General features: G+C 30.2%; 1 protein-coding gene across 1 annotated transcript; it reads right to left on the bottom strand.

Moving 5' to 3' along the window:
- Window positions 1-4,090: 4,090 nt before the first annotated feature.
- Window positions 4,091-5,409, bottom strand: LOC112288524 (chlorophyll a-b binding protein CP24 10A, chloroplastic). Its single transcript, XM_024532775.3, has 2 exons — window positions 5,058-5,409; window positions 4,091-4,766 (listed from the first exon to the last, which is right to left on the bottom strand). The coding sequence occupies exons 1-2, from the start codon at window positions 5,300-5,302 to the stop codon at window positions 4,217-4,219; spliced, it is 795 nt and encodes a 264-aa protein (XP_024388543.1). The 5' UTR covers window positions 5,303-5,409; the 3' UTR covers window positions 4,091-4,216.
- Between the last annotated feature and the right edge of the window lie 8,506 nt (window positions 5,410-13,915).

Genomic DNA, 13,915 nt, shown 5'->3' on the forward strand with positions numbered 1-13,915 from the left:
GTCTATGAAGATCCATGCCATATTTCACCTATCTCTTTTTGAGACATGTAAGATGGTCAATATTTTGGAAAGAAGATAAGTACCATCTCTTCTTATAAAAATAAATAATAATAAAAAAATTGAGATAGAAGAAGTCTTAGATTTAAAACAATGCCAAAATATGTTAGAATATCTTGTTCATTGGCATGAATATGATATTAATGAATGCATATGAGAGCCAACAAAGAATCTTGCAAATGCAACAAAGAATGTTGAGGCTTTTTATTGTCATCATCCATCAAAACCAAGATGAAAAATTATAAGATCCGCAAAAGATGATCACTACTCCTCATGGAACTTATCTATAGAAAGGAGGGTAATGTCACAAACATACATACTTAGTCTAATATTTACTTATATGATTAAGTAAAAATAGATAAAAATAAATTTATTTTATAATATTTAAAAAAGATTCTTTAAAGCTTTATAGATGTTACTTTGAGTTTACATGTGTTTGTAGATGATTGATAGGTTAGAAACATGATCAATAAGTTAATCACATATTAGTAGCTTGTGGAATAAGCTAACTATGCAGCTAACATATAAAAAAATTACCTTGCAAGTTAAAATATTTTTCTTGCAAAATCAACATGTTTTGGAGGTCCAAAAAGACATCGCTATATAGCTCTTAGTTAAGAATATATTTGGAGGCAAGAGTAAAGCCTTCTTCATTCTTATCAATATTTTTTTAGTTCTTAGTCTTGTTTCAATATTTTTTAGTCTTCTTTTCTTTGGTAAAAACCATTCTTGTTTAATACTATATTATCTTTGAGTGATTTTTTAGTTTTTTTCAGTATTATAAGAGTATATAAAGGTTTTTTTTCTTTGAGATTCATGGCCTTAGAAAATTCTCTTTAATCCATTTCAAACACGTAGGGCTATTTAATTCCAACTAATACTTGGTTATAAAATTAAGAATCCAACTTTTACAAAATTATTGTTGTATTGTGTGGTTTTCTATTTGGGAATACACTAGGTACCTTGCTGTAGAGAGTTTAGTTTTAACTTATTGGCCAAGCTCCAATAAGATATTTAACCTTAAAGGTAGAAGACAAATAAATACTATAATATCAAAAAGATGTTATATTAATAAATTTTTTTATATTTAAGAAGGTTTGTACATAAGGCTTTCTAAAATATCTAGAAATTTTCTAATATTCTTGGCTATACCAAATCATAGCTAACCATTTGCTTGTACATTAGGTTTTTAATAACTTGAAAAGAAATTTACAATCTCTTCTCAAAAGCTCATCTTTATACAAAAATTCAACCATAGATCCATATATCCATCATCAACATATATATAAAGTCTTGGCTCCCAAAATACTCCTTTATTTTATATAAAATACTCAAGTTATAATAAAATCTCTTCAAAATATAATATTCTTACAAATGATTTTTTCTTTCCAAATTTTAGAAATTCATGTTTCTTGATCCAACCGTTCAAATTTTTTCAAATTCACGAATATTATAGAATTCACCCTTAAGCTTTATCTTGCAAAAATTCAACTATAAATTCACTACCGATCATTTGGCATCTTAAAAATTCTAGCAAGTGCTCTAAAACCCTAATTTACAAGCACCTAAATACTATTTTCTTCATATCTCACAAACCCAAAATCCAAATATCACAAATCTTATGTATAAAATTTAGTAATATAAAAATACATATTCTTAATGGTTCTTTGCCAAAATCTTGTCAAATTGTACAAGATATAGCTCAAAACACAACTATTAACAATTTGGATCACTTACAACTCTTTAGATTCCAAATGCTGACTTCAACTTCCAATAACTCTTTCATCCTAGTTTAGAATTCATCAAGAAATATGCATAAAGTATAGTTGAGAAAGTTCTTTCTCCAACCTTAGTTGCCAATTCTCTGTTGCTTTCCGTACGTGTGCATTATTTCCAAAAGAGTGATAGTAGGTACAAAATCAATACTCTACTATAAATACAAATAATACCACATATCACAGTGTTATATTGTAGTTTGGCTACCATGTAAAAATAATGTGATTATATATTTAATGTACAATTTACTTAGCAATATGATAAGAGCCATATTATTGGATTTTAATTGGTTGTACAGTATGGTTAAATTACTACTTTAAAAAGAGGTTGTTTGAAAGGATTACTATTAGAATTTGTATAACTTTATTTTCTTTTGATAGTGGCTTTTGAGATTGATTTTGTTGGTAGTAAATTTAAATATTTAGAGTCACCTTTGTTAGATATTGGTGACCCTTATAGTCTTATTTTGTTACTTTAATTTGGTGTTTAGGACATATATTGAATAAATCTTGTAAAGAAAAGAGTTGGAGAGGGATTTTGGTAGCAAAAAGAGAGTTTAGGACATCCATATAGATGAATGGAGATGGATGATAAAAATTTCTATTCCTATTGGTCAAAAATCATGACCAATGGGCTTCAAGGAGGCTGCTTGAGGCCATATTAGTTTTTCGGGGGCATTTGAGCTTTAGAGGTTAAGATTAGCAAGTTTAGGTTTTTGGCTACGGTTTTGGTGTAGATTTTGAGTCATTTGGAGTTTATATGAAAGAGATGAAATTTCAAAGGAGCCTTTTAAAAAGTTTTTGAATAAAGACTATTTGATTCTTTTCCAAAATGAATTTGAAGGAATATTATAGAAACTTCTTGGATCATCAAATATAAGTACTAGAAGTTCAAATAAAGTTTAAAATATAACTCAAATAGAGTTGTTTAAAAACAATCTTGGCATTATATTAATATTGAGACTAAAAAAATATTTAGAATAATTAAATATCATAATAGTATAATTGTATGACCTTGGACATATATATAATCTATTCTTCCATTTGATTGAGTCATATATTATTATAAGTGAGAAATACTAAAAACATATTTGAGATTTAATTAGAGTGTTATTTAATATATTCATATATGTATAAAATAGAAAATAATAATTTTTATACTTTATAAGATTTTCCTAAGATTTATAACAATTGAAATTAAAAATATTTTGAATGAGCAAGGAAAATATCAATAAAATGTTGATAATATAATCAATAAAAAAAAAGATGAAATGTTATAAGTTTGCAAATTTATTATCATTCTTATTATAACATAAATAATAATTAAAAATCAAGATTAAAAAATAATAATGTTTTTTTAACAAAGATGTAATTTATACATACTAGAATCTAAATCCTTTTTATAGATCTTATTATATTATAAAATATCAAAAATAAATATCAAAAATAGAATCTTGGAAGAAGTTTAAACTTTGGTTTGTCAATGGAGCTAAGAAAAAGATTGTAGCTGTGTTTGATCTTAGAAATAAGTATCTCACGATTATATTATGTAAATTGTTTTGATTTCTCTTCGTCATAATCATTTTGATGCTTTATGATATTTTTGTAACAAATAAATACCTTTGAAAACATTGGCAACATTAATAGTACAAGGACATCCTTACCGTGTATTAGACTAAGAACATATCATAATTGTAAATGAAACAGCCTGTCGTTTTTTATGTTTACCAGGTACAGTACCATTTAAGTAATTTCCTTCGATTTGTAACAGATTTGCATGTGACATGTATAGGCAATGCCCTCTTCCGTTGAAGAATTTCCTTCGAGGCAACTAATTATCTTGTATTTTAATTGCTGTCTAGGGTATATCCGGTAGGGAGTTGTGATTCAGATAACAATTTTGTTTTGTGAGTGAGGGATTGTGTTCAATGGGAAGGTTATGTCGTTTACATGTTGCGTTGTTGATTATAGCAGAGAAGTTTTGATATTTCTACATTGTCAAATTTGTCAGACTGAAATTTTTCCACCATCGTTTACCATATCTGTTATGGGTCATTTCGATGTTGGTTCATTCTTTGATGAGTATCCGAGCATGTAAACACAATTTGTATCTGTAACCCCATCAATTCACCAGAGCAAGTACTAGAGATTTCAACTGCAATGGAAGTTCATGTGTGAAACAATCCAGCTCTTCCAAAATGTAGCTGCATGCAAAATAATTACAGAAGTCGAACCCACATACACTGACCTAATATGTATTCAGTTCTAGCCCAATTTGAGCGTTAGGCGACCACCGGTCACTGAGAATTAATCAGACCAGTGGCTCGCTTTCATTGAAAAGGGTGAATGGTACATTGCGGTGCAAAAAAGGAAAAGATTGGTATTTACAGACCCAAGGCACCGAGAGGGGTGAATCCCTGGCCGGCTTCGAAGTAGAAGATGAGCATCGCCACCATCGCAAGACGAGCGTGCTTGATTTCGGCGAGTTGCAACCTCTCCAGCTTGGAGAAGTCTGGCACGTACTGCCCTCCCTGCACTGATCCTGCCAGCGCCAATGGGTCGAAGAACTTGCCTCCGGGGTATCCCTGCAGCCCGGTCGAGTTGTTGAAGTTCTCTGCGGTCCTCGACCACGGAGTTGCCCACTCTACCGACTGCGTGCCGGGATTCAAGAAGTCGATCCACCTCTTGGTCTCCACCCATCCCATCAACAGCAGCTGGGTGCCCAACAGACTTCCGAACGAGAATGGTGCCAGCGCGGCGGGGTCAGCACCAGCTTCGAACCATGGAACGCCGCTCCATCCCTGTCCGACGAAGATACCGACAACGGCAGCCATTGCCCACCTTCCGTGGATGAGCTCTGCTTCTCTATACCATTTCAAGGCGGCGGGGTCCCTGCCCAAGCCCAAGGGGTCGAATCCGTAGTCGCCGGGAAGCCTACAACAGATAGTTTGTACATATGCATTAAACCTTGCTACCATGACAAGGCACATTACACCAGTGAAGGACAATGCAGAGCCACAAACGCGCTAGATGACGTAGCGGCGACACAGACATCCGTTATATGAATCGGTGACTCGCTGGAAATGCCAGTAATGTTTTGCGTCTGATTACAGAGACGAAATCACCCATTGCTGCAGTGCTGAAGACCAACAATGTCCAAAGCTACTCAGATTTCAAGAGTTTGGGACTTATCTGTTGCAAAAAGAGAAGAGATGTGGTACTTACGAGCCATCCAACCACTCGGGGTCGGTGAGGTTGCCTCCACCCTTCACTGCGGGGATCCACGACTTCTTGCCTCCAGCAGCAGGCCTGGCCGAAACCTTCTTGGTAGCCATGGCCACGACGCGGCTCACATTCTTAACGCCGAACGACACCACGGGGCTGGACTGCAAGCTCCGGGACGACCTCACGATGGAGGAAGTTGACACCGATGTGAGCTGCGATACAGTGGCACTGCTGGCGACGGCCATTGTTGCGACTTCGTTGACCTCTAACCACTGATTCAAGCCCAAAAGAACCAGGCCGTAGCAAGCCTCACCGCGGGATCGGTGCGACGAACGCTGCAAGAACTGGGTGCCTGAGGGGAGATTCCCAGTAGAGCATATAGTCCCAGCTTAAACCACCCGCGGCCGCAAGCTCACCGCGACTTGTCGTTCTCGGCGAGACGATCAACGAGTGGCGCACGATCCTCCTTATCGATTACACCGCCTTGGATTGGCCTCCCCGGGAGTTCTATATCCTGAGCGGCTAATGCTACTGCGCCAACTGGATTCCTCAATTCGGGTGGCTTGGGTAGGCGATCGCCTCGCCTTCACCATCAAAGGCTGGGCGTGATCCACAGTGAGAAGGAGCCCTGGCTTTGGCTGACATGGGTTTTCGTCCAGTGTCGCAATTTTTCGCTGTTCGCACAGCGATCGCGGATCTCCAACGCGGGGTTGATCGAGGTGTGGCGCATGATCGTGCCTCGGCTTTCGCTGCGTTCCGTGCCTTGCGCTTGTGGTCCACAGCTCCAGGGTCTTGTGAGGACTTCCTCTGTTGACCACTGTTCTGAAAATGCTTTCCATATTGCATTTTCATTTTGGGCTCATTTTGGGCATATTGTCTTTGAAAATAAGTCAGGAAGAATTCAAGCCCATGGTTTTCCATTCCTTTTTGAATTTTGGTGTAAGTTGATGTATTTGATTGTTTATGAAATGAAATTCATATGATTTTGGTATCAGGTACATGGTTGCATGACATGTAAATAGGTGGATTGTGAAAAGTTGCAATGTTACTCATATAAGTGATTTGAGTATTTTTTATGACTTTGGAACATGTGTATAAATGCACTGGTATTTATTTACTACAAATAGTTGCATTGATTAACTACATTATTTAATACCAGTGGAAATCCATGCGGTTGGCCACAAAACATCATTGTAAACTATGCATCATAAATTAATCTTTTGTTTGAAGCTTCATATGATGTAAAACTCCATGTTGAATGTTGTTCCATTATGTTCTATGCCATTCCATGTTGTAGTGCTTCCAAGCTCTATGCCAATTGATTTTGTAGTGCTACTTTTGCCAATTTGCAACAATAGCATATACATTTTGATCTCTAATTGATCAAAAGTTAAGATGTTGCTTTATTTTTTCTTTATTTTTAATTAAAAAAATGAGATATATAGCCAATCAAAGATAGTTTTTGTCTCCATTAGTTTATCTTGTTATTTTATCCTCCTTGAGTTATTTTATATAAGAGATAGATGTAGATATTATCATTAATAAATGTGTATATATATTAAAAAATCATATTTTAACTCATTAATTTTAAAAATTGTAGATACAAATTTTATAAGTAAATTTACTATAATAAAATCAATCATTTTAATCAAAATATGTTTTAAAATCTTTACATGATTTTCTTTATTAAATTTGGTCAATAGGTTTGATGAATGAATAAACATAAACAACACCTAATTTCATTATATATTAACTAAAGATTAATTATATCTTATAAAAAAATATAAAAAAATCAATTGGTTTATATTGTGAATTCAATTTTTTTATATGTAAAGGCTTAAATAAATAAATATATATATATATATTAAGTTTATAAAATATATATTAATTTTAGTATTATAAGCTTTATTATATGATGTGACATTGCATATCAAACCATGTTTGATGGATGTTGTTAATAGACTACATTATTTTAGAGAGTTTTTATCCATTTAGTATTTTATATTAATTGATCTTATTAGTGACAACTAAGATTTGGATATATTCAGTGGAAAAGGTTCCATAACCTAACAGCTAAGTCAAGTTTTGTGAGTGTTTTTGAAAGATAGTGTTCTTTGTTGTAGAGTTTTGTTTAGATATTATAATTTGGCCATTAATTAAAGATTGTAATTTTTTCAACATGCTTACATTCTTAGATACTTACTTTGTAGAATAAGAGATAGCTTAATTTGTAGTATTTATATGCTTTATATTTCACTTAATAAAGAATTCACTTCTTCAAATTTAGTGGTGTATCAAATACTTGAATTAAGACTAATTTAGTTTTTTAGTTGATGCATAAATATGAGGGTCTCTTAAATATTATTCAATAATTTTATATTATTAGAATCATTTATTTTTTGTAAGGTCCTTTAATTTTTAGTTATTCTTGAAGCTCTAGAGAGTTTCTAGAGTTGTATTATTTTAAAGAGTCCATGAATTGTATGAATTTGTTGTAGAGTTCTTCTATTAAATAAAAACAGAATAATCAAGCAATGTCATGTTCTACAATAATTAGCCTTAGAATGTACAAGACATCTCATGGTAGGATGATATTATTGTAATATGAAGTTGGATTTACAATCCTAGAAAAAAATGCATAAAGAGAATTATTTATATTTGTAAAGTAATTTGCTACTACATATTCTTTTATAATATAATAATTCTCTTTATTTTTTATTCTATAGCCATATTACAACATAACAATGAAGACATGCATGTTTGAAATATTGTACAATAAAAAAGACATTAATGGATTAAAAGCAACAATCTACAATGGCTGGTAAGTATGTGGCAATTTGTCTAGGCATAAAACCTTAACTTGGAGCTTAGAGCAATAGAAAATGGATGATAATTGTCTTTTTTATTTATAAATAATTTCATCTAATCATTTTTTAATAGATAAATAATCATTTATAAGTTTTTCATCCATCCATTAATTATTTTATAGTTAAAGACAAGGTTTTTCAACTTGTTTTAGTATTGAATATAACCATGAGGCTTTGGATCTAGAATGTAGAAATATTTGACAAGATGGAAGAAAACCTTTGTGGCATGGTAAGAAATTAATTTTTGAAATGGATCAAAAGCATTCTTTTACTAGATTGGAAGCAAAGATTCCAAACTTGAATGAAAAAAAAAAAAAAAAAAAAAAAAAAAAACATACACACATACAAGTGGTTCTCCATTTTGAATGAGTATTATACATTAAAATTATTGCCATAGCATTTGAAGCATGGATTATTATAGACATATAAAAAATAGACTAAAAGATATTTACTTAAATTGCAAAAAATAGAACACTAATAAAAAATCAAGATAAAGTTTATTTTTGCATTCAATAAAGGTATTATTTCTAATTTGGTTTCTATAATGAAAGATAGAGATTTGCTAATAGAAGAATAACATCCTTTAGAAATATCCATGAGAAGCTTATAATATTAATTTTTTTGTTATATATATATATATATATATTTTTTTTATTTTATTTTATTATAGATGGTTCTAACTATCTAAGCACTTTTGTCTACAATAGAAAAGCAACCATGATTTCTTTGATGATAAATATTTTTAAATCTAATAAAGTTGTTATTATTAAAAATAACTTAGAAAAAATTCAACTTAAAAAAAAATTTCATTGTTAAAAGTATCTTGAATTTAGCCACATCTATTATGATTCCAATTGTCTTAAAGAGCAAAAGGTCCAAACTACAAAGAAGCTTGTGCAAAAATTAATTATCATTTAGATATAGAAGAAATCTAGAAAACATTTTTGAAATATATTTATTGTAATAAACTTAAATTTTGTGGAAATTACTATTTCATTCTACATTAAAACAAGTAACTTCTTTTGAATATGAAAAAAACTTTACAAACTAAGATTGTAGAACTTGAAAACATTTCAACATTGTAGCTTTACTAAGTGAAGTTATTAGATCTCATATAACTTCTTGCATTGAAGTAAATTTTTTTACTTGAAATATTTATATATTTAGCAAGTAAAAATAGATAGTAGTTGTAGCTGATACATAAGTCCAAAAAGTAGCCAAGACTATAGCATTTACTATGGATGAGGCATTAAAGAATTTATTTATTTATCATGGCAGTTTTGTAAATTAGATTACTCAAGTTTGGTTGCTAATACCATCTGATCTTATAAATATCAATTGTGTAGCAAGGCCTTAAATTCCATCTTTGGTATAAGATGAATTGATTCTTATTAAAAATATTGAACATATTTTAGCTTATAAAGTAATATATATGCCTATTTTCTTCAATATTGATTTTTAGCTTTAGTTTTGAAGACAATAGAGGATTTGAAAGCATGGTGCCTATACCATCTTTAGAAGTGGTTCAAATAAACATTGAGCCTTTTATAGATAAAGGTTTGGCTAAGTTGCAAATTAAGCTTGTAATTAAAACCATTGTAATATTTGATGAAGGTTCTTTATAGGGAACAAAGAAAAGTCTTTTATTTGATGCATTGCTATATCATAATACAACTATTATATGAAAGACAGAAAAAAATATTATATTATTAAAAATTTATTTAAAAAATATAGTAAAAATTATTATATATATGTCAAAGATATCAATCTCAAAGAAAAAAACGTCAATATATTCTTATATCACTCAAAAAGAATAAAAAATCACTTGAAAATAATATAGAATTAAATTAGAATAGCTATTACCAAAGACAAGAAGTTAAAAAGTCTTGAAATAAGACTAAAGACTAGAAAGACATTGACAAGAATAAAAAAGGCTTCAATCTTGTCTCCATATATACTCTTAATTAAGAGCTACATAACAATATCTTATAAGACCTCCACAACATGTTGACTTTACAAGACACATATCTTAACTTGCAAGGCAAGTTTTCTATATGTGCACCATATAGTTAGCTTTTTCTACAAACTATCATTATATGGTTAACTTCTTAACCAAGTTTCTAACCTATCAATCAACTTCAAAAATATGTAAAGTCAAAGTAGTGTTTATATAGCTACTAAGAAGCTTCACTAAAAAATATTATGAAATAAATTTATTTTTACATACTTCTATTTAATTATATAAATAAATATTAGAATAAATATTTATGTCCATGATATTATCTTCCCTTCTAGAAATGAGTTCTATGACGAGTGGTCATCATATGTTGAAAAAATCCAAGATGTGGCAAATTATGTTTCGTATATACTTTAATCTTTGTTCTCTTTCAAGATGGTTGATAGGTCTTTACAGCCATTAATAATATCTTATACTAGGAAAAAAAGACCACCTTGTTATTTGATCTTTGTTGAGGCATTCATAACTTCTTTCAAATAAAATATTTAGAACACTTTCAAGAATTATTTTGATTTCTATTAAAATCACCAAGTATCAAGAATCTCTTCTAAGGTCATAATACCAAACACGTTGTATCTTGCAATCTATTCAAAGAAGGATGTGATGTTCTTAAGGATCTTCATCTTGATTATATTGTTTTGAAGGTTATGACAATCATAATATTTTATCCAAAAAATTAGTAATTAATAGCTTTTGAATTAAATGTGCTAGTTATTGACTTTTTATTTTTTTAGCATCACAAATATACAAAAGTACCAATAAGAGTAGAAGGTAGAATGCTATTGTCTCTAGACCTTGTTTCTTTTATAGCAAAGATTTTTTATTCTTCATCTTAGTTTTGATGGATGTTGTCAATAAAAATGTCAACCTTCTTTGTTGCATTTGTAATATTTTTTTTTGGCTTCTATATACATTCAAAAATATCATATCTATATCAATAAATAAGATATTTTAACCTATTTTGGTACTGCTTTGAATCTAAGACTTCTTCTACCTTGAACTCTTGATTATTATCAACATCTATAGGAGGAGGTGGCATTTGTCTTCTTTCTGAGATATTCATTGTCTTATATGGCTCAAGAAGAAATACATAAAATATAAGATGGATCTTCAAAGATTTTGATAGACTTAATTAATAAGCAATAGCATTGACTTGTTCACAAATAAAAAAAGATTTAAGCTTATGATAGTCTAATTTTTTATAAAGACAAGTAGTCTTAATATTGCGATGAAATAGCTATACTTAATCATCCACATTGAATTGTAGTTGTTCTTTGCGATAGGTATTTGCATTGATCTTTTGTCATTCTTAAGTTTTTTTTTAATTATACCTTTATTATTGCATGTAGTCTGACAAACAATTTGTTAATCTTCTGGGATAAGATTATCAACTTTTGAAAAGTCAAAAGTAACAAGTCATGGATGATAATTATAATTAGTAAAAAAAAGTATTTATTGAATAGAAGAATATATCAAATTATTATATATAAAATTTACCAATGGTAAAAGAATTGTTTAATTATTTTAATGATAATTGATGATTCATCTCAAATATTGCTCTAAAACTTAATTCATCCATTTTATTTGCTCATTAGTTTGTGGATGAAAAACTAAAGAGATTTTTATATTTATCTTTAATATCTTGAAAAAGATTCTCCAAAACCTTGATAAAAATTGAATCTCCTTATTCAATATACTATCCTTTAGCAATTCATAATAGCAATAGATATTGTTGAAAAAAAGCTTAGCTATTTCTTTACCTATGATAGATTTTGTACATAGTAAAAAATATATTATTTTGATAAAATAATCTAATATCACAAATATAGAATTATATAAATATAAAATTAGAATATCTATAATAAAATTCATAGAAATAGAAGACCATAATTATTTCAAAATAGGTAATGGTTGAAGAAGTCTATAAGGTTAATGACAAGGAATTTTGGATCTTGAACAAATATCACATGATTGTACAAAGTTTGTGACTGTCTTTCACATTTAACACCTCAAAAAATCTCTAGATATTAACTCCAAAGTCTTGTTATATCCAAAATGTCCAATTATTGAAAAGTCATAATGAACTAGAAGAATATTGTGAGCTCTCAATTATACTCTAAAATTTAAATTTTTATTATTTTCTTATTTTATGATAATTAAACATGTTAGATTAGGATTTATGTAAGTGAAATTTAGTTTTATAGAATTTTTAGGATTACAAACTTTGATGGTATAAATCATAGCCTAATTCCTTGAATTAAGTTAATTAGGACTAAAGTGATAAGAGTTAAAAAATTAGAATAACAACTTTGTTAGTTTAATAATTTAGAAGTTGTTAGTCATTACTATAAGGGTTGACTAAAAGCCTATGAGTGCATCTATAATCATTCACATGATTTAGGAGTTGGAATTATAATTCTCTAAAAGATTTAAGGAAGTTAGCAATGGTAATTTTGGATTTTCCTCCAAATTCGATAAATTTAAGCGGCATGGTAATTCTTCTACTTAATGGGAGTCTTTTTAATGCAATGATGGCACCGGATTTACCTTGTGGAGTGAAGAAAACAAGATCAGAAACCTCTCCTTCAAAATATAAGAGAAGCAATGAAATTCTAATTTTGAAGAATTTCACAAAAATTGCCGAGATCCTTGTAAGTAAAAACTTCCTTGAAAATTATAATTGAGCATGGATTGAGGCATGTGAGTAGTCGATCTTAGCTTGAAAAGGTGTTTTGAACACAATAGTGAAGTTAGATTTACAAAAAAAATGCTTTCTTGACCACTTACAAGAGCCATCAGCCTTAATAACAAGATTGGCTCTTGGATGAATGAAGGCCATAGATCTAGATTAGGGATCTTAAAAATCAAGGATGGAGATGTAGCCACCTTTCTACGAGCCTCCACTCAATTGTATAAGAGAGGCTTGGTTTTCCAAGCCCTCTCTCTCTCTCCTCTTTTGGATGAAGGGCAAAGCCATGCCAAAATTTGGCCGAAACCCTAATCTTAATTTTATTTAGATTTTAATTCTCATTGTGAACCTTGTGATTGTGTATGTATGGATTTTGCATTGTAAAAGATGGTCATTAAGTTTTGAAATATGTTTCATTGAGGTAGATATCTCCTTGGCCTTTCAAATACCCTAGGGATTTCAAGGGCCTCGGATTTTCTTCAATCAGTCACTCAATTTCTGTTTTTTTAATGTGAGATTCTGAATATTTGTAGCTTTTGTTTTTAGCTTTCCAACAATATAAAATTTGCTTGATTTGAATTAAGAAGGAATTTTTGGAGAATTTTTGAGTTTGAGGGAGTCGACTACCTTTGTAGTTTGAATCAATCAAGTTTGGAAAGGCATTTCTCATTGCTTGATGATTGGATTTATTTGAAATTTTGGGAACATCAATCTTTATAAGCTAAGCTCTAAAAGACACAAGTTTTGTTGAATTTAAATACAATCTGAATTTTTAGTGAATTTCTAAGTGAAGAGGGTTGGTCACCATGGCAGTTTGGATCACTCAACTTCAAGGGAGGAATTCTCATGACTGGATCATTAGATTGCAACGAAGATTATTGGATCAAAAGCGCCTTCAAGTCAGCCTTGCAACAAGCTAAGAATCATTCAAATTAAAGCCGATTACAAATTTTGGAAAATTTTGGAGTAGAAGGAGGTTGCTACCTTCAATCCTTACATGTTGTCAAGGTACCTTCGCTTTCACCTCTCTCACTTTATTTTTACTATCGTCTTCACAGTGACTTGTAAGCTCCACATTTCACTTTTTGGCTAATAAATTTTAAGTTTAACTTTTAACCTTTAATATTCTCACTTTAACTTTTAACTTTAATTTTTAAACCAAACTTATAATTTTAACTTTTCACTTAACCTTTAATCTTAATTTTTAACTTACTTTTATTTACTTAACCTTTTAATTTTAACTTTTAACTAATCTTTTAATCTTAATTTTTAACTTTAACTTTTT

Source organism: Physcomitrium patens, chromosome 1 (assembly GCF_059467195.1).
Source record: "Physcomitrium patens ecotype Gransden chromosome 1, ASM5946719v1, whole genome shotgun sequence".
NCBI lineage: Eukaryota > Viridiplantae > Streptophyta > Bryopsida > Funariales > Funariaceae > Physcomitrium > Physcomitrium patens.